General features: G+C 47.2%; 2 protein-coding genes across 2 annotated transcripts in view; both read right to left on the bottom strand.

The window, feature by feature from the left end:
* Positions 1–5,921: 5,921 nt before the first annotated feature.
* Positions 5,922–8,045, bottom strand: MFSD6L (major facilitator superfamily domain containing 6 like). Its single transcript, XM_090291602.1, has one exon. It carries the CDS (start codon positions 7,909–7,911, stop codon positions 6,124–6,126), a length of 1,788 nt encoding a protein of 595 aa, XP_090147728.1. The 5' UTR covers positions 7,912–8,045; the 3' UTR covers positions 5,922–6,123.
* Positions 8,046–10,308: 2,263 nt separating this feature from the next.
* Positions 10,309–22,602, bottom strand: part of PIK3R6 (phosphoinositide-3-kinase regulatory subunit 6) — a 54,141-nt gene continuing 41,847 nt past the window's right edge. The window contains exons 19-20 of the mRNA XM_090291800.1: positions 11,522–11,634; positions 10,309–10,972 (exon numbers count right to left, since the gene is read on the bottom strand). Of these exons, the coding sequence (XP_090147926.1) occupies positions 10,816–10,972; positions 11,522–11,634 (270 nt within the window). The 3' untranslated portion in view covers positions 10,309–10,815. The remainder of the gene's footprint in view (positions 10,973–11,521; positions 11,635–22,602) is intronic.

Raw genomic sequence — 22,602 nt, 5'->3', positions numbered from 1 at the left:
AAGATAAGTCCCCACAACTTCTGGCTGCAAAAACCAGCGGCGACTGAGTCGGTGGAAGAAACTGCTGGAGCCCCAAGCAGTTCCCCTTAAAGAACCCACACACGGACTCACCTACTCAGACTCCCTCCCTCTGAGCTCCAGCACCAGGGTAGCAACTTGGAAGGCACCAGTGGCATACAGGGAGGAACTGAAGTGTCTGGCATCAAGGTGAGCAGAGGCCATTGTCTCTTTTCTAAGGCCTCCCCACACAGAGCTGGTAAGTTAGTGCCATATCTGAGACTCCATCAACCTGGCTAATATCCTTCAACCTGCGTTGGAGATCCCCAGGGACTCAGCCCTGCCCAACTACAGCCCACCCAAGATGCCTTTCCACATGAATGGCTGGTCTTGGTTCAGGCTTCACAACTTCCTAAATCCTATCAAACAAACAACAGCTGGCCTCAGTGAGCCCCAGGCCTGGCCCTAGCAGCAGCCAGCCTAGTTTCACAGCTTGGCTTCACCTGGGAATCTCCAAGCCCAGCCCAAGTAGCAGCCATCTCAGATGGCTTTATAGCTCAAGCAGGGTGGCCCCAGGCAAAGGTGGGCACTGACCTTGGCCTGCACCATCCGGGAAACCCCAGGACCTGCGCACCCAGTGGACAGCCACAGACCACATCGGAGCACCACCACCCTGCCCCTGCACAGCTGATCCTCCACAGAGGTTGGAGGTTGGTGGTTGGTGGTCAGTGGTCACAGTCAGTCCTTGCTGCTGACTAGCCTGGGTAAACCCCTCTCATGGGTCTGCCAACAGCAACCAAAGCTCAACTACAAGAGGAGGGTGTACTCAGCGCACACAAAGGGTGCACCTTGAGTTCCCTGCTTGGGTGATAGGGGAGGCTGTGCCACTGGACCCTACAGGACACCTACTATATTAGGCCACACTACCAAGACAGGGAGTCATAGCAGCTTTACCTAATACATAGACTCAAACATAGGGAGGCTGCCAAAACAAGGAGACAAAGAAACATGGTCCAAATGAAAGAACAGAACAAAATTCCAGAAAAAGAGCTAAACAAAATGGAGATAAGCAATCTATCAGATGCCGAGTTCAAAACACTGGATATAAGGATGCTCAAGAAACTTAGTGCGGACCTCAGCAGCATAAAAAAGATACAGTCAGAAATGAAGCATACACTAACTGAAATAAAGAACAATTTACAGGGAAACAGGAGTAGAGTGGATGAAGCTGAGAACTAAATCAATGATTTGGAACATAAGGAAGCAAAAAAGAACCAATCAGAACAACAAAAAGAAAAAAGAATGAAATAAAATGAGGATTGTATAAGCAGCCTCTGGGACAACTTCAAGCAGTCCAACATTCACATCATAGGGGTGCCAGAAGAAGAAGAGAAAGAAAACATTGGAAATCTATTTGAAAAAATAATGAAAAAAACTCCCTAATTTGGTGGAGGAAATAGACATGCAAGTCCAGGAAGCACAGAGAGTCCCAAACAAGATGGATGCAGAGAGGACCACACGAAAAAAAATCATAATTAAAATGCCAAAGGTTAAAGAGATAATCTTAAAAGCAACAAAAGAAATTAGTTACCTACAGGGGAGTTCCCATAAGACTTCCAGCTGATTTCTCAAAAGAAATTTTGCAGAAGGGATTGGCAAGAAATATTCAAAATCATGAAAAGCAGGGACTTACAGCCAACATTGCTCTACTCAGCAAAGCTATCATTTAGAATCAAAGGGCAGATAAAGAGCTACTCAGACAAGAAAAAACTAAAGACGTTCATCATCACCAAACAATTATTATATGAAATGTTAAAGGGACTTAATTAAGAAGATCAAAATAATGAACAATAAAATGGCAAAAAATAAAAATCTATCAACAATTGAATCTAAAAAAAAAAAAAAAAACTAAGCAAACAAGAACAGAGACAAAATCATGGATACAGAGAGCATTCTGATGGTTGCCAGGTGGGAGGGGATTGTGGAGGAATGGGTGAAGGGCTGAGGGGACTAAGAAGTAAAAATAGAAAGTTACAGAATAGCCATGAGGATGTAAAGCACAGTATGGAAATGGAGCAGCCAAAGAACTTTACGCATGACCCATGGACATGAACAATGGTGGGGCAATAGCCTGAGGGGGTGGGGGCAGGGTGCTGGGTAGAGGGGGACAAGGTGGAAAAATCAGGACCACTGTAATAGCCTAATCAATAAAATATAATTAAAAAAATAAAGTTTCAGGTTTTGGTGCCACCAGGCAGGATCTGAATCCCAATTTTGCCACCTACTAGCTGGATGACCTCAAGCAAGTTACTTAGCCATCAATTTTGTCATCTGTTAATTGGAGATGGTATAATGGGTACATCCTAAGATGCTTTGAGGACTAAATGAAATAGTACATGTGACGTGTTTAGGACAGTGTCTAGCATATAGTAACTGCTCAATGGCTATCATTCCTTTCACTGCATGCTAAGAAGCATTCAGCAAAGGAGTGGTGAGACACACAGGGAAGGAAAGGGTAAACAGGTGGATCTGTACTTGGTTAGCCACATAGAATCACTTGGAGATGGCATTAAAAACAGATTCTTGGCCCCACCTGAGAGATTCTGATGGACCCTTTTGGAATAGGTGACTTTTGGATTCTTTTTCAATAGGTGACTTGTGTGGCCAGCCAGGCGTGGAGCTTGGCATAGCAGAAAATGCACTAAATTTCAGGTAAGAAGGTGCTTTTGCTTGTGACCCAATGTATGACTTTTTCGAGGTTCCATTTTCTTGTTTGTGAAATGAAGCAAACAAATTTGATTTACACATATTCCTAGGGTTGCTGTGGGAGGTCAAATGCCTAAGTCATTTCTGTGGGGAAGTAGGCTTGCTGTGCAGAAAAGAACTCAGGCTTTGAAATGAGACAGGCCTGAATGTGAATTCCACTTCTGATACTGTGCCAAGACCTTGCCAGCCCTCTCTTCTTCCTATAGGGCCATGATTTTGCTTGGGGTGTAAATGTGCCCAGTGGAATATACTCCATCTCCCATATTCCTTTGCAGTTCAGGGTGGCCATGTAATGTAGTTCACTCAAATCTGCTAAGGATTTCTGGGAAGGTTTTCCTGATGTAGGCTTTCAATCCTGTTGCTCCCCCAGCCCTCTTCTTCCTGCCTGGAACATGGACGAGAGGCCTGGAGTTGCAGCATCTATCTTGTTATAAGTGAACAAATAGGGGGGGGGAAGGCTTCCAACTGGAGGTGGCAAAGAGATGAAAAGATTTAGGTCCCCAGTGGCATTGCTAAGTAGCTGTACTAGCTCTGGATTGCCTACCCCTGGACTTCTTATGCAAGACAAGTAGATTCCTAAGTTATTATTTTTAAAAAATATATTTTATTGATTATGTTATTACAGTTGTCCCATTTTCCCCCTTTGCTCCCCCTCCACATGGTACCCCCCATTCCCTCCAGCAATCCCCCACCCCTTAGTTCATGTTGGTGGGTCATGTATATGTTTTTTGGCTACTCCATTTCCTATACTGTTCTTAATATCCCCCTATCTATTTTGTTCCTACCAATTTGTGCTTCTTAACCCCTGCACCTTTTCCCCCACTCCTCCTCTCCCCCCTCCTAACTGATAAACTTCCAAGTGATCACCATATTTATGATTCTGTTCCTGTTCTTGTTTGCTTGGTTTGTTATTTAAATTCAATTATTGATAGTTGTGAATTTATTGCCATTTTTATGTTCATAGTTTTGATCTTCTTTTTCTTAAACAAATCCCTTTAACATTTTATATAATAAGGGCTTGATGATGATGAACTCCTTTAGTATTACCTTGTCTGGGAAGCACTTCATCTGCCCTTCCATTCTAAATGATAGCTTTGCTGGATAGAATAAACTTGGTTATAGGTCCTTGCTTTTCATCACATTGAATACTTCTTGCCAGTCCCTTCTAGATTGCAAAGTTTAATTTGAGAAATAAACTGACAGTCTCATGGGAACTCCTTTGTAGGTAACTTTTTGCTTTTCCCTTGCTGCTTTTAAGATTCTTTATCTCTTTAATGACAGGCATTTGAATTATGATGTATCTTGGTGGAGTCCTCTTTGGGTCCATCTTGTTTGGGGCTTTCTGTGCTTCCTAGATTTGTATGTCTATTTCCTTTACCAAATTAGGGAAGTTTTCTTTCATTATTTTTTTCAAATAAATTTTTTCAATTTCATCTTCATCTTCTTTTTCTGGTACCTCTGGGATTCAGATGTTGGTACATTTAAACATGTCCCAGAGGTTCCTTAGCTTATCCTCATATTTTTTTTAAATTCTTTTTTTCTTTTTGCTATTCTAATTGAATGCTTTTATCTTCCTTGTGTTCCAAATAGTTGATTTGATTCTCAGCTTCATCCCCTTGTTGATTCCCTGTAGATTTTTCTTCATTTCACTTAATGTAACCTTTGTTTCTGTCTGGATATTTTTTTGCTATTGAAGTACCCAATGAGTTCCTGGAGCATCCTGATAACCAGTGTTTTGAACTCTGCTTCTGATAGGTTTCTTGTCTCCATTTCATTTAATTTTTTTTTCCTGGAGTTTTTATCTATTCTTTCATTTGAGCCATATTTCTTTGTCTTTTCATTTTGGCAGCCTCTCTGTATTTGTTTCTGTGTACTAGGTAGAGCTGCCTTGACTACCTGTTTTAGTAGTGTGGCCTGTCTGGATGAATGTGGCTTCTTTAAACCCTTGGTTGTCAAACTTCCACACAGCTCAATTTTCTGACAATTCTGGGTGATATTTGTTTTGTAGTCCAGTTGTAATTTTTGTTATAGTTGTGCGAGGAGGCAGAGTGTGTTTACCTATGCCTCCATTTTGACCAGAAGTCCAGGTTGACCTTTTTCTAATTGACCATTTTATACCTTAACCACCCATGAAATGTAGTTTTCTTTAGATTTATCCATGATGCCTGCTAGCTCTGGCCTCATACCCAAGGTTGCCATGTCTTCTGGCTGAATCCCTAAATTATTTAAGGTAGAGGCTGTTTTTGTTGGCTATTTGTACCTAAACCTACTTAGGAAGAATAAAATAATAATAATAAAGTTGCTAGAATGGTGTCTGAACCAGAGGATATTCATGTCTGTGTACCCCTTCTCCAGCTATGAGACATTTTCTGCATTTGTAAAATGAGGCCCCTTCTAAATCCCATATCCTAGATTTACCTGATTACACAATAGAAGAACTGGGCTCTGAGGGCTGGACCCTGGGGGCTGGGCCCTGGAATAAAGGATCATTTCTTGGTATATAGGGAGGGTTAGTGAAGGCACCCGACCAATGGACTAGGCACAGGTACAGTGTGGACTACCTATAGCATCTGATCCCTAGAGAGGATGCCACGCCCTAATCAAAGAAGATGCAAAAGACCTCCATGTGCTCTTGCAAAGTGTGCAAAATGAGAGTCCAAAGGACATGAAATTGCCTTTGTTCTGACATAAGCATGGAGACAATTCTAAGGGTCCTATTCCTGGTGACACATATTTGAGGGTAAGAATGAAAACCTATTAACTTCCACCCTTCTCCCCTGGACACATACAACATTTTCCACCATATTCTCTTACTGGAAACTTAAGCACCTGTATGTGAGTGTGGGCTCCTGTGTATCAGTGCAGTGAGAGAGAAAACAGTTTCAGTTTTCATTACATTCTTATCTGCCGAAGCACAGCTTTAAGAGGATCAGGCTAATGCCCTTTAGGACCCATAGGAATGTACATGACAGGTTCCCACTGCTTTCCAGGTACTGCCAGTGTGACCTGAGCACTCCAGCCACAGCTGAAATCAACAGCACCAGGGCCAGAACTAGCAAAGCTCTTGCAAACCTTATACATCAAGAATACAGTAAACGCAAAGAACATTTTTTTAAAATCAAATGTAATTTTCCTCCATTATTAAAAAAAAATTGAACTGCAAACATCAACTCTCCTTTTACTATACAAGTAAAGAAAATTGTACAGCGAGATGAACCTGTGGGGCTTCAACATAAACACGCTTTCTCTCTCCCATGGCTCCCAGGAGCCCCAGGCAGGATTCGTGGGTTCTGTCCCCAGCAGGCTGAGCTTTGTCCAGTGCTTTGGCTCCTTCCCAGATGAGCACATCCTGACTTTCTCTCAGCCCTTCCAGTCTGAGTGGTCCTCCCTCATGGCCTTCACAAGCCAGTCTCGTTCCATCCCCTGTTCAGAGTCGCTCGTGTCACTTGCCTCCATGGTCAGCAGCTTGGAATAGTTGATTTTCCGCTGCTGGGGCAGCCTTGGCCAGACGGACAGGAACAGAGTCAGCCAGAGCAACAGCACCACGCAGCTGGCCTGGTAGAGCACAGCCAGGCTGAAGTGCCTCACCACGAAGCCCCCCACAAAACTGCCCAGGCTGGCTCCGCCCCCGTAGAAGTGACCTTGAAACACCACACTCAGAGGCCTCTCGGCTCTGGGAGTGGCCAGGTCCTCTATGGAAGCCCTCACTGCCCACCACAGAGCCCCATTGCTGATGGCACTCAGGATCTGAGCAGGAAGGACGGCCCACCAGCTCCAGAGGAAAGAGTAGTACAGTAGCTGCCCCGAGAGGCAGCTCAGCCCCAGCCCCACCGTCCCCACTCTGGACAGTTTCCTAAGCAACATGGTTTTGAATGGATGAAGTACAATTTCCACCAGCAAGCCCATGGCAACTGAGAAACCCATAACCAGCTCGCTGCTCCCGTGGTCCTTCATGTGCCAGAATAGAAAGTTCTGTACTGTGCTGGTGGCAGCTCCTATCAGGAAGACAGTGGAGGCCAAAAGAATGAGGCGGGGGTCACCCTCTACCAGAGACAGCGCTTTGACGGCTCTGTAGCCAGGCTCCCACCGCCTGCAGGTGGGGACAGGAAAAACAGTGCTCACCGGTATGGCCAGGATGCTGACCAGCGAGTAGCCGTAGAAGTGCACCGCACCCCGGGGGCCACTTGTCCCCAGGAAGCAGTCCAGCTGCTCCACCAAGGCTGCAATGCCACACACCCCTGCTGACATGCCCAGCAGCTTCCAGATCCACAGGTTCCTGTACCGGTCAGTGGCGTCCACGAAATCCAGGTATTCAAAGAGGCTGTCATCCGCCACCTGCTCCAGAGGGGCTGTCAGCAGCTCCCAGAACGCTACGAACCCGAAGGAGAGAATGAAAGTCCATTGCAACCCTTCCAAGGACGGGTCAAGGGCCCCTGAGCTCGCCTGGGCTGTCGACAAGTTGGCTGGACTCCCCAGGGCTGTACCCCCCACAAGCAAAGGATGGGCAGTACTGACCACCTTAAAGGCACCTTCCCAGGGAGTATCTTTCACCCCTGAGGTGACAGGATGGAGAACTTCGGATGTGATCCTGGCTCCTTCAGCAGAGCCCACAGAGTATCCGGGCAGACGACTGAAAGTTTCTTGGACACTTTCGCTTGGTCCGTGTCTGAAGCCAGAGGCGTCCCTGGACCCAGCACTCCTCTTGGCTGGGAGGCAGGGCGCCCCCGCTCGGCGGTTTGAGGCTAGTTGGGCCGAGGTGAAGTTCACAGTTAGCGCGACCTCCGGTGGTAGGGCTGTGGGGCTCCCTCTGTGGCTGCCATTACAGGAGCGGTACTCCAGATCTTTGTCCCGCGGGGGCACCAGCACCATCAACATGCTGGCTCCCACCGAGCCCAGCAGCGAGCCTATCAGAAGCACCCTCCTTTTCTGGTAGCTTTTGGCCAGGATGGCACAGAAGGGAGCCCAGAAGGCTGCGATCAGGTGCTTGGTTCCCATTAGGATGCCCACCCAGGGCGCGGGCAAACCCAGCTGCCTCAGGTAGAGGGTCAGGAACGGGGTCACGGTGGCATCCCGGACCCCACACACCAAGTGGAAGAGCCTGGCCACTCCCAGCGCGCGGCTGATGTCCCACTGGGGGTTGACGCTCATGGCTTCCTGGCACCGTCAGACCCCGGCCGGAGGAGGGCGCTGCGCCAGGGACCCCGGAGGGACGGAGGCTCTCGCGGAGGAGCCAGCGGGCCCCGACTACAGCCTGCGGCGGCGCCGCGGTCACCAGGTCAACAGCCGCCCCCGCCCGAACGTCCGGCATCCGGCCCGGAAGTGGGCCCGCCCTGAGGTGCACCCGGGGGCGGGGCGGCGCACCTGCGGCCGTACCTGCCGCGTCCCGCGGCTTCCTCGGCGCCCGGCAATGGGCCCTCCTGCCGCCTACCTGCCGGCGTGTGCAGGTGCGCGACGTCCGCGCCTGTGGCTTGCAGGTTGCGCTCCCAGCTGAGCCCCCAAGCCCCCGACGCTCTTCTGCGTGGCTCACAAATCGGAGTCAGATTCCTCGACTGCCTCAGGCAAGAGAAACTATCGGGGAGGCGGGGAGCGAGAAGTGAAGCCAAGGTATGAGCTCCCGTCCTCATCTTCAGGTCTTTACCCAAATGCCCCTTGATCAAGGACCACCCCGTTACTGTCAGGGACCATCCAGGTCCACTCTCACTGAAATACCAAATCCCACCCCTCTCCCCAGACTCGCGCCTCCCCTTCCCTGCTTTACTTCCCCCCGTAGCGCCGACTACTATCTAACAAAGTACCGGTTTCTATAACACGTGTTATCTCGTTTATTGTCTGCCTCCATCGGAATCAAAGCTCCAGCAAGGCAGCTATTTTTGGCCCCGGGATTAGAGCTGTTTCACTGGACGTGAGCGCCCGCTGGAAGGGTCATGACTGGGTGACATAATCTTCTCCAGTGGGGAAGATCCCCAGAGAGGGCTTGACAGCTGAGGGCTGACTTGGATTGGCCCTCCAGCTGTCCCCCATCCACACATCCGTCCTAGACCCCGAAACAATATGTAGGTATTAGGCAGCTTTAATCTACACCTAAATTGTCCAGTTAAGGAGTACTTTCTCCAGAGAAGGTTAGCTAACATTTAGTTAAAAAGCCACACTCCGGAGACAGTGAACACTAGCACTTGAGCAATCTTAGAACAGCAAAGGGGACTTCATTAATTAGTGTAATACAGATTGGCAAAATTTCACTGGTGAAATTAGTGGTGTCCAATTACATTGATTGGTTATACTTTTTTTGGAGCCTTTCATGCCTTGGTGAACAGAGTCTAAGAATCTAGATATTCCTGCACTCCATACCCTTATGCTGCTTTAGGCTTTACTCCAAGATGGTCCAGCATCCAGCCACTGATGCAATGAACTGTTGTGCCAGGTTTGTTTAGAGCACCTAATATGGCTGGAGTGGGGAGGGGAGTCGGGGTGGGTGATGTATGTGTAGCAGAATTTGGTCTACAACTTGCTTTCATTGCAAACTGGTAGAGAAAGTAGTGGGAGAAGAGGCCCGGAGCCCTCACCTCACTCTAACAACTGTTTATTTAAAGAACCTAGTAACTATGAATGCCCAAAATGATACCAGTCAGTTTACATCACCCCAATGGCAGGGAAAAACAAAACAAAAACATCTAGCCACCTCCAGGCAAACTCACTCAAATGAAGTGATATCAGCCACTTCAGCTTGAAAATCACCTCAGTTACACTGAAGGCTGTCCCTAGTCCCTCCTCTCCTGGTTCTGTAGCTTCAGTGGAGGGCCCCACATCCATCTATGCATCAGTCTTCACCGGTCCAGAACTGACCTCCACTGAGGTCACGTTGGTGGCCATCGAGATGCCACTCACAGCTGTACCTCTCCTCTTTTCCTGTCAGACCCCTTACGCTTGTTTGCCTTTAACTACCTGAGAAAGCCTTACGTGCTTCCCATGTCCCATGAGGGCACAGCAACTCTGTCTAAGGCTGCCTTTGAGCCCATCCACCTAGATATCCCAGGTAGCCCTTCTTACACTATTCACCAGGCATTGAGAATGTGCCCTGGACTTGCCCCCAGTCCCAGGGCAATGAGGCCAAAAGTGAAGAGCCTACTCTTGGATCTCCACCCCACCCCATAATCCCTAGGGACCCCACCCAGGTGAAAGGGATGGACTCAAGTCAAGTCTTTATGTTCTCTCTATAACTTTCTCCCCCACCCCACAGCTAGTCCTGGGGGTGAGAGAACTGGTTCTGGGTCACTGATCTTCCCTATTTGACATGTACGTGTAAGTTTTTGAACTCAAAAGCCAAGAATTTTGATGTTTCTAATTTCTGCTTTCTCTGAAACTAGCCTGCATTCCTACCTCTGTTTTAGGACAGTTCTGTTTAGGAGTCCCTAAGTCAGGTAGACAGAACACACCAGTAAGCACCTCACAAAACTCTTATGCGGCCTGAGTAGATTCATTAGTGTAGATTAAGTAGTGACCTCAAATTCTATGAAAAATAAAAGCAGAAACAGTTTAGTGTGCATTTATTGAATCTGACACTTTCCTCTTAACTGGGAGAGAAGCCTGCCTGGGGGTGGGTGGGGTGGGCAGAGGCCCAGTCAGGGAAGGGAGCAGACTTGGGAGGAGGAGGAGGTGTAGCTGCCTTTGTCTGCTTCCCATGTCCCCCCAGGACACAGGCCTCTGGCCAGAACAGCAGCTGTCACTTTGGTTTAAAGGGCTGGGTGGGAGCTTGAGTGGGAACTGAAAATCAACGAAGGAGCAGACATTTGTGCAAGGAGCTGGGCTCTATGTGTGTGTAGCTTTGCCCAGGCCATCCTTGGGCCTTCCTGTTGGGCCCTGCTCCATCACCCCCCATGGCCAGCCTCCTTGTGCTCCGGGCACTCACTGGCTCCTGGTCAGAGCCAGAAGCTGTCCCGGGCAGCCTGGCCTTGCTCCAGCCATTGGTGTGAGTTTTTGGGACTGGTGGGGTAGTGTATCCTTCCTGTTGGGCTCGTGGCTCTCAGACTCAACACCTCCGCTGCCCCTTCAGGATCACTGGACGATGCCGGAGAACGTGTTGATGGGCATTAGGAGGGGCTTGGGCTTGGCTTTGGTCCTTTCCATGTCCTTCTGCTGCTGTGAACTGAGCCATAGAGCCTTGGACTTCTGGGCCCCAGAACATGGCTCTGGGCAGGGAGCAACCTCGAATCTGTGAGTGGAGAAAGAGCAGCTCGGGTCAGATCTGCTGGGGAATTTAAAGGTAGCCCCTTTATTGCAGGGCATAGAGGAGGGGGGCCCACAGAGGGAAGAGGAAGCGTTAGGACAAGAAAGAGCACTCTGGACCAAGGGCAAACACTAGAAGAGGAGAACATGCCTGGATGGGTCACTGTGTGTGCCTCCCTTACCCAAACACACCTCTCCAGGGGGCACCAGTAAGGGTCACATGAACTGGAGCATAGCTGTCACAGTAGGTCAGCTTGTGTTAAAGGGGCCAGTGCCAGTACTGGGCATTAGATCAGGAGGGCTGCAGGCTGAGGGTTCATAGAGGGATCTCTGCTACCCAGGGACAGCCATTCATTTACCCTTCTTCCTGGATTCAAGTCATAGGACAGTGGCCTAAGTTCACACCCACTGGGGACACCTGCCTGGCCAAAGGATCTCCTTCTGATGAACTAGAGGCAGGAGATGGTAGGGGTGGCTCCTGCTTAGGTGTGCCCCATGGGGCATGCAGCCCACGAGGTGGCAGGCCCAGCCTCACCTGGCCACATCCCTGAAAGTGCGCCGATTGTCCTTGTCCAGCACCAATGTCAGCAGCCTACGGTCCTGGCTCTGGATCTGGATGTTGGCCGTCCGGAAGGTGTTTGTCACTGTCTGCAACAAAGAGAGCTTGTGCATCACTTTTGTGACAGATGGCCCTGCCAGTTTCTCCTACCCTGAACTTTGGTGTATTTTTTTAGTCCAGCACATGGGGTCCCCGAATGTCTTCCTGCAAGTGACTCAGAGCACTGACAATCCTGCAGGAGATGCTACTAGGCTGCTCTTGTCCCTGGGGGCCTCCATGTTTCTGCAGTTCTTCCCCAGTCTGTCATCCTTAACTTTGAACACAACCTGGAATGCTGTGGCTAGCACTTGCCAGGTTATCAAGTTACCTGGGCCCATCCTATGTAACAGGCATATTATGAGTAGAATTTTATAAGTCCTGATCTCAGTTCCATGTTGGATTACATACAAAATTCTTTATCTGGGACAGAGACAGAGGCTCCAGAAAGAGACCACCTACCCACCCCTCTCCATGACTCAGATCTGGCCTTATCAGTTTGTACCATGGAATTGTCTGGCGGTGGGCAGATATAGGTGGAAGGAGTCCACCCTCTGCATGGGGAACCTGCAGAGGTTCTAGCCTTCTGCATCTCAAAGCCCTATGTGGCATCCCGAGAAAGTTACCCAGGGCCAAAGGAACACAGCCCGCAGGCACCCTTCTAACCCCGGACCTGAGTGGGCCACTCTGGGGAGGACCTCTCCCACTGGGCAGAGAATTGGAGCAGCCTGGGCCACAGGTGGGGCTTTCAGGGGGCCTTTCCAGGTCACAGGCCCAGCCCACGTGCAGACCGTATCTCTGGGTGATTCGCCACCACGGAACACTGGGGGCGGTAGTGCCCTGGAGTCCATCTTGTCCAGGTGTTCTCAACCCTGGCTGCTCATGAGAATCATCTTTCAAAATATAAAATTAGAGATCCTGATTTAAACGGTGTGGAGTCCAGCCAGGCATGGGCACTTAACTGAGCTAATCCACCTTCTCATGGTCATAGAGCAGAGGCACCAGCAGCAGCCTAAGCTGGAGGTCAGGCATGTCCTGGCATTTCTGCTGCAGCTTTGTGGGGTGGGGGCAGGCCAGCCAGACGTCTAGGGGCAGAGTGTGCAAGAATCTCACAGGAGGAGGGCCAAAGCACCAACTCTACAGCCAGACTGCTTGGGTTCTAATCCCAGCCCTGCCATGAATCAGCTGTGTGACCTTGGACATATTTCTTAATCTCTTTGTGCTTTTGCTTCTCACCTACATATTTAGAGAAAATATCGTAATAATAGCAACTAACTTGTAGGCCTGTTGTGAAGATTAAAGACAGTATATGTTAAGTGCCTGGGACATGGTAAGCACTGTATTCATGTTGGCCATTTATTGTGATTAATTATAAATTTGAAGAAGGAGCTAGGCATAAATAATGGCCTCAGCTGTCAGAGGAGAAGGGGAACCCGATGTGGATCCTTTCTGCCTGTCTCCTAGCCCAAGCCCCTTCTACCATTGCTCTATAGACCCGTGTGAGTCTGAACAGCTGAACTGTGAGTAAAGACAAAAAGATTTACCAGAATCTTTCAAAGACAGAGGGTAACACAAAGGGAGAAGGGACTGGTCCCGGCTATGCCACAGAACTGGTGGCAGCTTCGGTGCCCTTGAGCCCAGTCACAGTGGGCAGGCGTGGCCTGGGGCTGAGGGGAGGCAGTGGAACCCAGTGGGAACTGACCAGGCAGCTAGCTGGATGACGGTGAAACTCAGATGTCATCCAAGACCTTCCAGAAATACCTGGGAGGACAGCAAGGAGACTGCAGTCCTGGTGAGCTGGGGGCTAGGGGAAAGCCGGGGGCGCAGGGTTTATGATACAGGTGGTAGTCCTCCTGAAATGACCGAGCTGGCAAGGGAAACTCAAGGTCCCCACCCAGGGGAAAGCAGGGGTTTGGAGGGATTCACTGTGACTTGCTGTAGTTCTCACAGTGGTAGGTGGGGGACCCAGCTCCCTGACTCTCGAGTGTCCTCCCCACGGCGTCAGGCTGCTCACAGTGTCCGCCGCGGCCCCCAGGCCCCCATGGCCCTGTCCCTTAGATAACCAGAGGCAGGCTCGGGGTCTTCTGCCTAATTCTGCCTTTGATGGCCTGCACCCCTAGACACACCCAACCTGCCCAGCTGCGGCCTGTGAGAACCACAGGCGTATCGGATTTCAGCCCAGTAATGTGGCCGTGGAAGTCAGTTGAAGGGACTACATGCAGAATTTGCAAATGGTCCCAGTCTTAGCTCATGAGGGGATGAGCAAAACGCTGCTGGTTGTTCCTGCCTTCTACACCCCATGGCCCAGATTTTACCATTCTTCCATGATTTTCTAATTTAAAATTCCCATCCAGCCTAAATAATGTCATTGCTGTCTCTTAAGTTAAAAAAGTCACAATGCCCAAGCCCTGCTGTTCTTGGAGCCCGGAATACCATCACTCTAGCTCACCACGAACTTCCCGTTGCTTAGTGTTTATCATCTGACCCATTTGTACAGAACACGCACATGCACCTGCCTGGGTTCGAAAAGAAAAGCACAGTTACTGGAATTTCCCCCAGCAAGTCGGGGCAGGACTCAAAGGGAACTCACTGGGGCAGTAAATTTACGTTTGCAAAAAGCCCACAACCAGGCTGTTTAAAGAGGTCATTAAAAACAGAAACCACTGTAAGGAGCTGACTTCAAGAGATGAAATACATGAGGGTAAATGGGTTCATCTTGAGCTTAAAGGTTCAATACAGAGCTGTCATGTAGGAAAGCTTTCAGCTCAGTACAGTAGATCTCTCAGCCAGTTGGCGCTCTCTTTCAGTGGATAGGCTTCCGCAGGAAAAATGAGCTGCTTTCTGTTCGGGATGATGTCTCATAGGGGCGAAGGATGGACTAACTGACCCAGCAAACATCTGGTGTGGGCCTGATGTCACGCTGGGTGCGGGGAAGAACAGGGAGGAGGCTCAGACAAGGGCCTGAGTGCAGGGAGCTCACAGCTTGTTGACACACAAATATTATGTTACTGACTTCCGGCCAAGATGGAGGCATAGACAGACACGCTGCATCTCCCTCCACAACTAAGAAGGAATACAACTACCTCAAAACTAGAAACAACCAGAAGTTCCAGAAAATCAAACTGCATGGAAGTCCAGCAAACAAAGATATAAAGAAGAAATACTCATCCAGATAGGTAGGAGGGGTGGAGCGGGGCAGAGAGGATGCAGTGTGGTGGTGGCAGCAGCAGCAACAGTAGCAGGCTGGCAGAAAGCACACATGTTTTAAAAAGTCAGGAGGGACATCTGGGGAGCGTTCCCAGCTCCTCACCAGACCTCACAACTCACAGTCACAGCACTGGGGAAAATCAAGCCTCATTGCTTCTGACTGTGAAGACCAGAGGGGGTTGGGGCAGAGGAAGAAACTGATGGTCTCTCAGCAGAGGCCGCTTGTTTTAAGGGTCCCCATGGTCTTATAATATCTGCAGACCCACCCACTCTGGGAACGACGGCCAGGGCAGCAGCTAGAGGGGCACCAGTCTGGTGTGGAAGTGGGAGAGTTGCCTGGAAAAGGGGTGAGTGCTGGGCAGGCGGCATTGTTCCCTCTCAGACCCCTCCCCCACATATAGCGCCACAACGTGGTGAAACAGGTCGCCTTATACTGATGAATCCCTAAGGCTCTGCCCCTTACAACATAAAAGGAGTGACAGCTCTACCTGGGATGCGGAGGCAAACAAACACAGGAGCCTGTCAGAACGAGGAGGCAGAGAAGTATGGCCCAAAAGGGGAAACGGATCAAGGTTCTGGTGGGAGAACTAAGCGACAAGGAGATAGCCAACCTAACAGATGAGGAGATACACAACCTAACAGACACAGAATTCAAAACACTGGTGATAAAAATGCTTACAGGCTTGACAGATATGCTTGAGTACAGCAGACGCATAAAGGGAGAAGTGAAGGCTATGCTAAGTGAAACGAAGGAAAATCCGCACAAAACCAATGATGAAGGGAAGGAAACCAGGGTTCAAATCAATGATTTGGAACATAAGGAAGAAAAAAACCAGTGCAGAATGAGGAAGCAAGAATTGAAAAAAACGAGGAAAACTTTCCAAATTTTGTGAAGGACATGGACATACAGGTCCGGGAAGCACGCAGGATCCCGGGTGAGCTGGACCCAGAGGGGACCACACCAGGATGCATCATGACTGAGATGCCAAAGGTGAAAGATAAAGACAGAGTCCTGGGGCAGCAAGAGAGAGGCGGAGAGTTGGGCCTATAGGATGATGCCTATAGGACTATCAGCTGATTTCTCAGAGGACACTTTGCAGGCAGGAAGGGACTGGCAAGAAGTATTCAATGTGATGAAAGGCAAACTGAAACCAGGATTACTCTATCCATCAAAACTACCATTTAGAATGGAAGGGCAGATGAAGTGCTTCCCAGACAAGGTGAAGCTAAAGGAGCTCATCATCACCAAGCCATTATTATATGAAATGTCAAAGGGACTTACTGAAGAAAAAGAAGATCAAAACTATGAACACTAAAATGACAACCAACTCACAACTATCAACAACTGAATCTAAAAAATAAAAACAAAATCCAACTAAGCAAACCAGAATAGGAACAGAATCATAGGTATGGGGATCATTTGGAGGGTTATCAGCTGGAAGCAGGGAGAGGGAGAAATGGGGAAATGGTGCAGGGACTAAGAAGCATAATCATTTGGTACAAAACAGACAGGGGGAAGTTAAGAATAATATAGGAAAGGGCGAAGCCAAAGAACTTATATGCACGACCCATGGACATGAACTAAGGGGGGGGGTGGGACTGCTCGAGGGAAGAGGGGTGCTGGGCAGAGGGGAGCAAAGGGGAAAAAAATTGGAATTACTGTAACAACATAATCAATAAAATATACTTAAAAAATTATGTTATTAATGATGTTGTAAGTGTTCCTGTGGCTGTATCCCTGGGGCCTATGGGAGCACAGAGATGGGGCACCCAGCTCACAGGGAGTGATGAGTGGGGTGGGGTGGAGGGGTGGAGGGAAGGAGAAGAGCATCTGGAAGGGCCTCCGGGGGGGTTGACACCTAAGTTACATCTCAAAGGAGAAACAGGAATTATGAAAGGAAGACGAGGAAGAGGAAGGGAGGAATGGGATTTCAGGCCAAGCAAAGCACACGAACGAAGGCCCAGGGGCGTGACTGCTGGGATGCTTCCAAAAACATGGTGTAAGGGCCTGCAGGGGCTGGCCAGAGTTGTGGGTGGACAGGCAGAGGAGCCACGCTCTGCGGCACTGCAGAGTTTTTCTGCCCTCTGCTGCGGAGAATGGGAAATGGCGGAGGGCTTTTCAGTATGAAGTGGCATGTCCAAGTTCTGTTTTAGAAAGGTCAGTTGGGCAGAAAGGTGGAAGGTGGACCTAAGGAGTATGGGAGCGACATCAGGGGCACCAGCCGGGAGGCTATTATGTTTGTTCAGGAAAAGGGGATGGATGGTGGTCTGGACTGAGGGTGAACAACTTGTCCTGGTTTGCCTGGTTTGTCCTGACTTTAGTGCTGAGAAGCCCCATGGGAAAATTGGGATGGTTGGCCAACCTCACTAGACCGGAAGGAGAATGAAGAAGAAGGGAGAGGTCTGAAAGCGCTCGAGAGAGAAAACCGGCAGCACACAGGGAAGTGAAGAGGAGGCGTGTGAGATCACTTCCAGGTTTCTGGCAGAGGAGCTGGCTAGTGATGGTACTGATAAATGAGGACAGAACATAGGGGAGCAGAGGAGGAACTGAAACGGTCGCCAGCACATAAATAGCTCTGATTTGGCCAAGCACTCTCCTCAGAGCTTCACATGTCACAACCATTTAATCCCTACAACTAGACGAGGCGGGCCATTATCCCCATTTTACAGGAAGCACTACTGAGGCTCAGAGAGCTTGAGCAACTTGCCTGAAGTCACAGGGCTGGGAAATGGCACGGGCAAGATCTGAACCGAGTCAGTCTGGCTCCCGTGAGCTCTTAATGCTAGAAAGCACTGGCTTTGGTTTTGAATATCTTGAGTCTGGGGTGTTGTGGGGTAGCCACTTCATGCTAACTTGGTTGAATGCAAGAGTCAGAGACCCAGGGGGTAAAAGTCAGAGCAGGAGATGTAGATTTGGGCTCCCTTAACAAATTGGACTAAAAGCGTGTACCTGGGTCTGATAGCCCAGGGACTAAGACAAGAAGTGGGCCACGGGTAGAAGAAGGGCACAGTAGCTATTTAAGGAACTGGTTTATGAAAAAGGGTGCAGGAAAGAGGCCAAAAAGAAAGATCAGACAAGTAGAAGAAGAGCTATGAGAAAGTGGTGTCTTAAAACTCACGGATCTGGGGAGTTTAAAGACTCAGAGAACAGGGCTTCAGTTCCAGTGGTAGAAGTCACTCAAAGGAATAGAATATCAGGGAAAATATCTATGACAGTGTTGCAAGCCAGCTTTATTGGAGTGTAACATATAAATATAATGTCAAATATAAATATTTTAATTTTAAAGGTAACCACTAATAGGAAAAACAGTACATGTAACTTCCAAATTATTAGAGGGGGAACAACAAGTGAACAAAAACTGAGCACAGAGAAATGTAAGAAACAGTAAAAAGCATTTAAAAAATCCAGAAAGTACAACATAAGATGGCAGAATAAGTTAGTGTTGAAATAGCATATAAAGTAAGTGTTGATGTATGAAATTCTCATTTGTTAAAAAACAAAGACTTTTGCACTGAGTCAGAATAAAATCAAATTATATGCTGTTTACAAGAGGCGCAGCTAAAATAAAATGCTTTAAAAATAAAGGGATGAAGATTTCTGATTTCAAAATGGCAGTATATATTTTCTCATTCTTATCCTCAAAATAAGGAGGCATATCTTTGATGAAGCTAGAAGACACCTAGAGCCCTAAACTACAATATTTGAATACAGAGAGAGGAAGGCCGAATGTAAAGATCAAAACGTGGGAAAGGTTTATGCATTGGAGGCAACAGCTGGGAGGAATAAGATGGAATTCACAAAATCAAAGCCATAGCGGGAGCGTTGACAAAGCTCTTTGAATTTTGGATAGATGCGGGGGACAAAAAATTTGTAGGTTAGAGTAATATGATGTGTTCAATTTAATAATTAAACATCATACTTTGTATTTCGTAGATACAAAACACACACGTACTTTTTAGTTGTTTCAAGATATTAAGAAAAAAACATTGATCATGTACTAGGAACTGAAGAAAATGTCAATCAATTCCAATGTCGCCATTATGTGGCTCTGATGCTGTGGCTGTCCGGTGGGGGTGGGGTGTGTGTGTGGGGAGCGGCAGCATTTGCCAATCTCAGGAATCCAGGGGCTTGGGTTTCAAAAGCCATGGGGAATGGGAGACAGAGCCTTGGGCCCACAAGAGGCAGGGATTTAAAACTGAGGTCCCCTTCCAGGACTCCTGAAGACCAGACTCCCAGCGAAAAACTAAATTAGGAGCAAGGCACGAGCGGTAGTGGGAAGTCACAGAGAAGCGTGTCTGCTGTGGCTCATGATATGAGTGAGGGCGAAAAGCTTCCCCTAGGAGTTCTTAGCCACAGACCTGTTCTTATGTGGCTGTGGGGTATACATTTCCACTGTCTGCATGGTCTGGGAATTTATAGGCCAAGAAAAAACTTGAAATATGGTCCTGGACTGATAATGTCATTGAGGCACTTGGTAAGAGCAAATATAGAATTTCTCTAGAAGGACAAGTTTTCCACTCAGGTTTTCCACAGATAAAACCCTAACAAATATGATCGCTCAGCTGAGGAAACATACCAGGAATTAAGCTGCTATGGGGGTCAGTGGACCCAATAAGCAGAAGACTTACCCTTCCAATAATTATAGATAATATAATTACATAAAAATATTTAAAATGAGTAAAGACATGTGAGAGGGAATAAAAACCATGAGAAATGAATAGCACACTATTGAAGAAAGAACACATGTCATTTTCATTGATTCTTAAACAATTTCCCCTCCTGTTTTAACATCCCTAAAATTAGGAAGTGTTTTGCAGCCAATGTAATAAGAAAGCATTTTTCATAGTTTAGGAAATATTGTTTCTTTCTTAGTGATATGTAAAATTATGGTATGTGTTTAATTTGATAAAATATGGTATTTGAAAAAAGAATCAGACATATGTAATGTGTAATATCAGAGGCAGAAATCATCAAAGGGAAACAACTGGTAGATTTGGCAACTTCAAAAAGTAAATAAATTTTAGGTAAAAGATTCGTAAACAACATTAAAAAAATCGAAAAGAAGTATTTCCAAAATACATGACAAATAAGGGGTTAGTGTTCTCATTATATAAAGTGGGGAATACCACAATATTAGTATAGGATGAGAATATACAGGAAATATACAAATGAAGAAATAAAAGTTATCAATCAATAAAAGAATCTTCAACTTCATCAATTATTAATGAGGAAATAAAATTGAAATAATGAAAAATTTGACAATTAAATTTGCAAAGATGAAAATATTAGTCAATGTGTTAATTGTGCAGCAAAATTAGCACTCAAACACTATGGTGGGAGTGGAATTTGATACAGACTTTCTGGAGGGCGATTTGGCAAAATACATAAAAAATCCTAAAATATAGATGCCATTTGAGAGTGATATAACTTCCAGGCATTTTTTAAAAAGGGATAACCATAATTTTCGGGACTCCCCCCCCCCCAAGTGTGTTCTTCACAGTACTGCTTATAATAGTGAAAAATGAGAGCTTACTTTAATATATTATAAGAAATCAATTAAATAATTACCTAGGTGTATATAGCCATTATGTAATAAATATTTAATCAAATAAAGTTAATGACAAACCATATTTAATGACATAAACAAAAATACCACCAAGCCATATTCACAATGATTTATTATATTTTTGAATAAAAAGCATTAAATTATAGACCAGTATGTATGGAGCCACCAATTATGTAAAAATATATAGAAAAAAAGGGCAGAATGATTACACCTCAAAATATTAATAGTCATCCTCACTAGGTGATGGGACTACCAGTAAATTTACCTTGTGCTTTTGACTTTCCTAAAATAATAAAAAATTTGTTTATAGGCTAATCATTATTTTAAAAAGGGAGGTTAAAAAAGTATAAGAACTAAAATGTGGCCTTTGGTCTTGGTGACATGGAGGTGACTTTGCCATTGTGGGCTGGGAGCAGATGGTAGTGGACAGGAGACTCACTGGGAATGAGGCAGGACAGTAAGAACCTAGAAGAATTCCTGGGCAAGTAGAATGGGGAAACTGATATGAAATAATTTAACAAAGCCAAACAATTTGAACAACTTAGAGCCAGCCAGTGCATTAAAAGACCTTATCTTCCCTAACCAAGGACACTTGAGAGCAAATGGTTTATGCCTCTTCTCCTTGACCAGAGAATACATAGCTTAGATCACCCTGGTTGAGGAGATAGAGAACAGAGACCCACCTAATGCCCTTTGTGCCAGCTAAACCCAAGGACAGAGGAAGTCAGGGAAACAAATAACAAAACCCAGTTAGAGCCAGACAGGAAAACAGCAAAGCAGACAAAAAATAACCCCAACCACCTTTTACACTCATTCTGAAGAACCAGCATATTACAATAAAAACACACTTGGAAAACTGATGAATATTCTACTGAAACCCTTCCTAAGATTCTCATCCACAGAAGAAAAATAAAAACCCTCAAGACAAAGACCTGGTGCTCACTCTAGAGCATGGCCATGCCCCTTCTCAGGCACGACTTCTTACTTCCTCCTCAACTCTAAGGGACCCCACGAAACTTGCAACCAGAGGAGCAGCAGGCAGCGGCAGTTCGTCCTAGGCTTACCCCCTGATCCTGACTACAAGGCGCCTTTTCTCTGACTTTCCAGTGAGCTAACAGCAGCCCTGCCTTGGCTCACTTGCTTCCTATAAAGTTTCTAGGGAGCTGAAGCTGAGCACTGCCTAGGCTCTCTCCTGTTACTCTCCCGTTGCTTCTTCTACCCTACGTCCCTCCTTTGTTTCACTGTCCCCAGCCTTAATAAACACCCTCTCAAAATCACCTGGTCTTGTGTTGTGAAATCTTTCCTACACGAAGTCAAGAACCCACATACTACCGGTCAGCTGAGGCAGACCCGCTCCGGACCCAGTCCTTGTCTACTAGCAGTAAGGAACTGGAAACTCCTCTAGAGGTACCTTTCAGGCAGCCTGACTGAGAAAGGGAGGAAGGAGCTACAGTGGGAGCTATAGAGGTAGCTGGGTTACAGTAGAGATTTTTCTTTCTAGGATGGAAAAGACTTAAATGTGTTTATAAGCTAAGAGGAAGGAGCAATGAGTGGGGGAGGGTCAAAGCTGGAGAAGAGAGAGCCAGGATAGAGAGGTGCCAAGGATCCACTGAGGTGGGAGGTCATGACTTTGCTGTGGCCCTGATCTGTATGGTGTAGGATTCCTTCCCGAAGCACTCAGCCACCTGAGCACACAGACTGAGAAGGAGGCTTGGTCTAAAGTGAGGATCTGCCTGGTAGTTGAGGGTTTCTGAGAACATGGATCAGGTATAACCGTGGGATCCAAGGCCCAGCTGAGCAGGGAAGTGAAGCCAGAGAGGCCTTCAGATAGGGAGAAGATGGATGAGTCTGTATCAATAAAGAAATCCATACCAATAAGTATCAATAAGGGCAAAGGGCAAAGGGCAGCAGTACAGCAATGAGGTTGAAAGGCCTGGTTTGACCTGGTCAAAGATTGGGTATAGTTGTTTAGAGTCGGGATGTTGAGTGGTCAGGGTATTGAGCGATGTCTTAGTTCTTCAGAGAGCCAGCAGATGGAAGACCAGGCCTTAACGCTTATACCACCTTATTTATGCCAGGGGATGCTCAATATTTCAAACCGACGGATTGGAAAGCAGATTCCTTCCAATAGGAAGACCCACTTCCATAGCAAAGGCTCAGAAAGGCTTACAAGTCCCTCTCTCTCTGAACACTGTTCCTCATGAGCTCCCAGCCCCCTGCCTGTTTGAATATCCCCAGTTCCCATTC

This window comes from Furipterus horrens, unplaced genomic scaffold (assembly GCF_987537825.1).
Source record: "Furipterus horrens unplaced genomic scaffold, mFurHor1.1.pri manual_scaffold_11, whole genome shotgun sequence".
NCBI classification, from domain to species: Eukaryota; Metazoa; Chordata; class Mammalia; order Chiroptera; family Furipteridae; genus Furipterus; species Furipterus horrens.
Note: the sequence above shows the minus strand (reverse complement) of the source record. Positions and strands in the feature narration are given on the sequence as shown.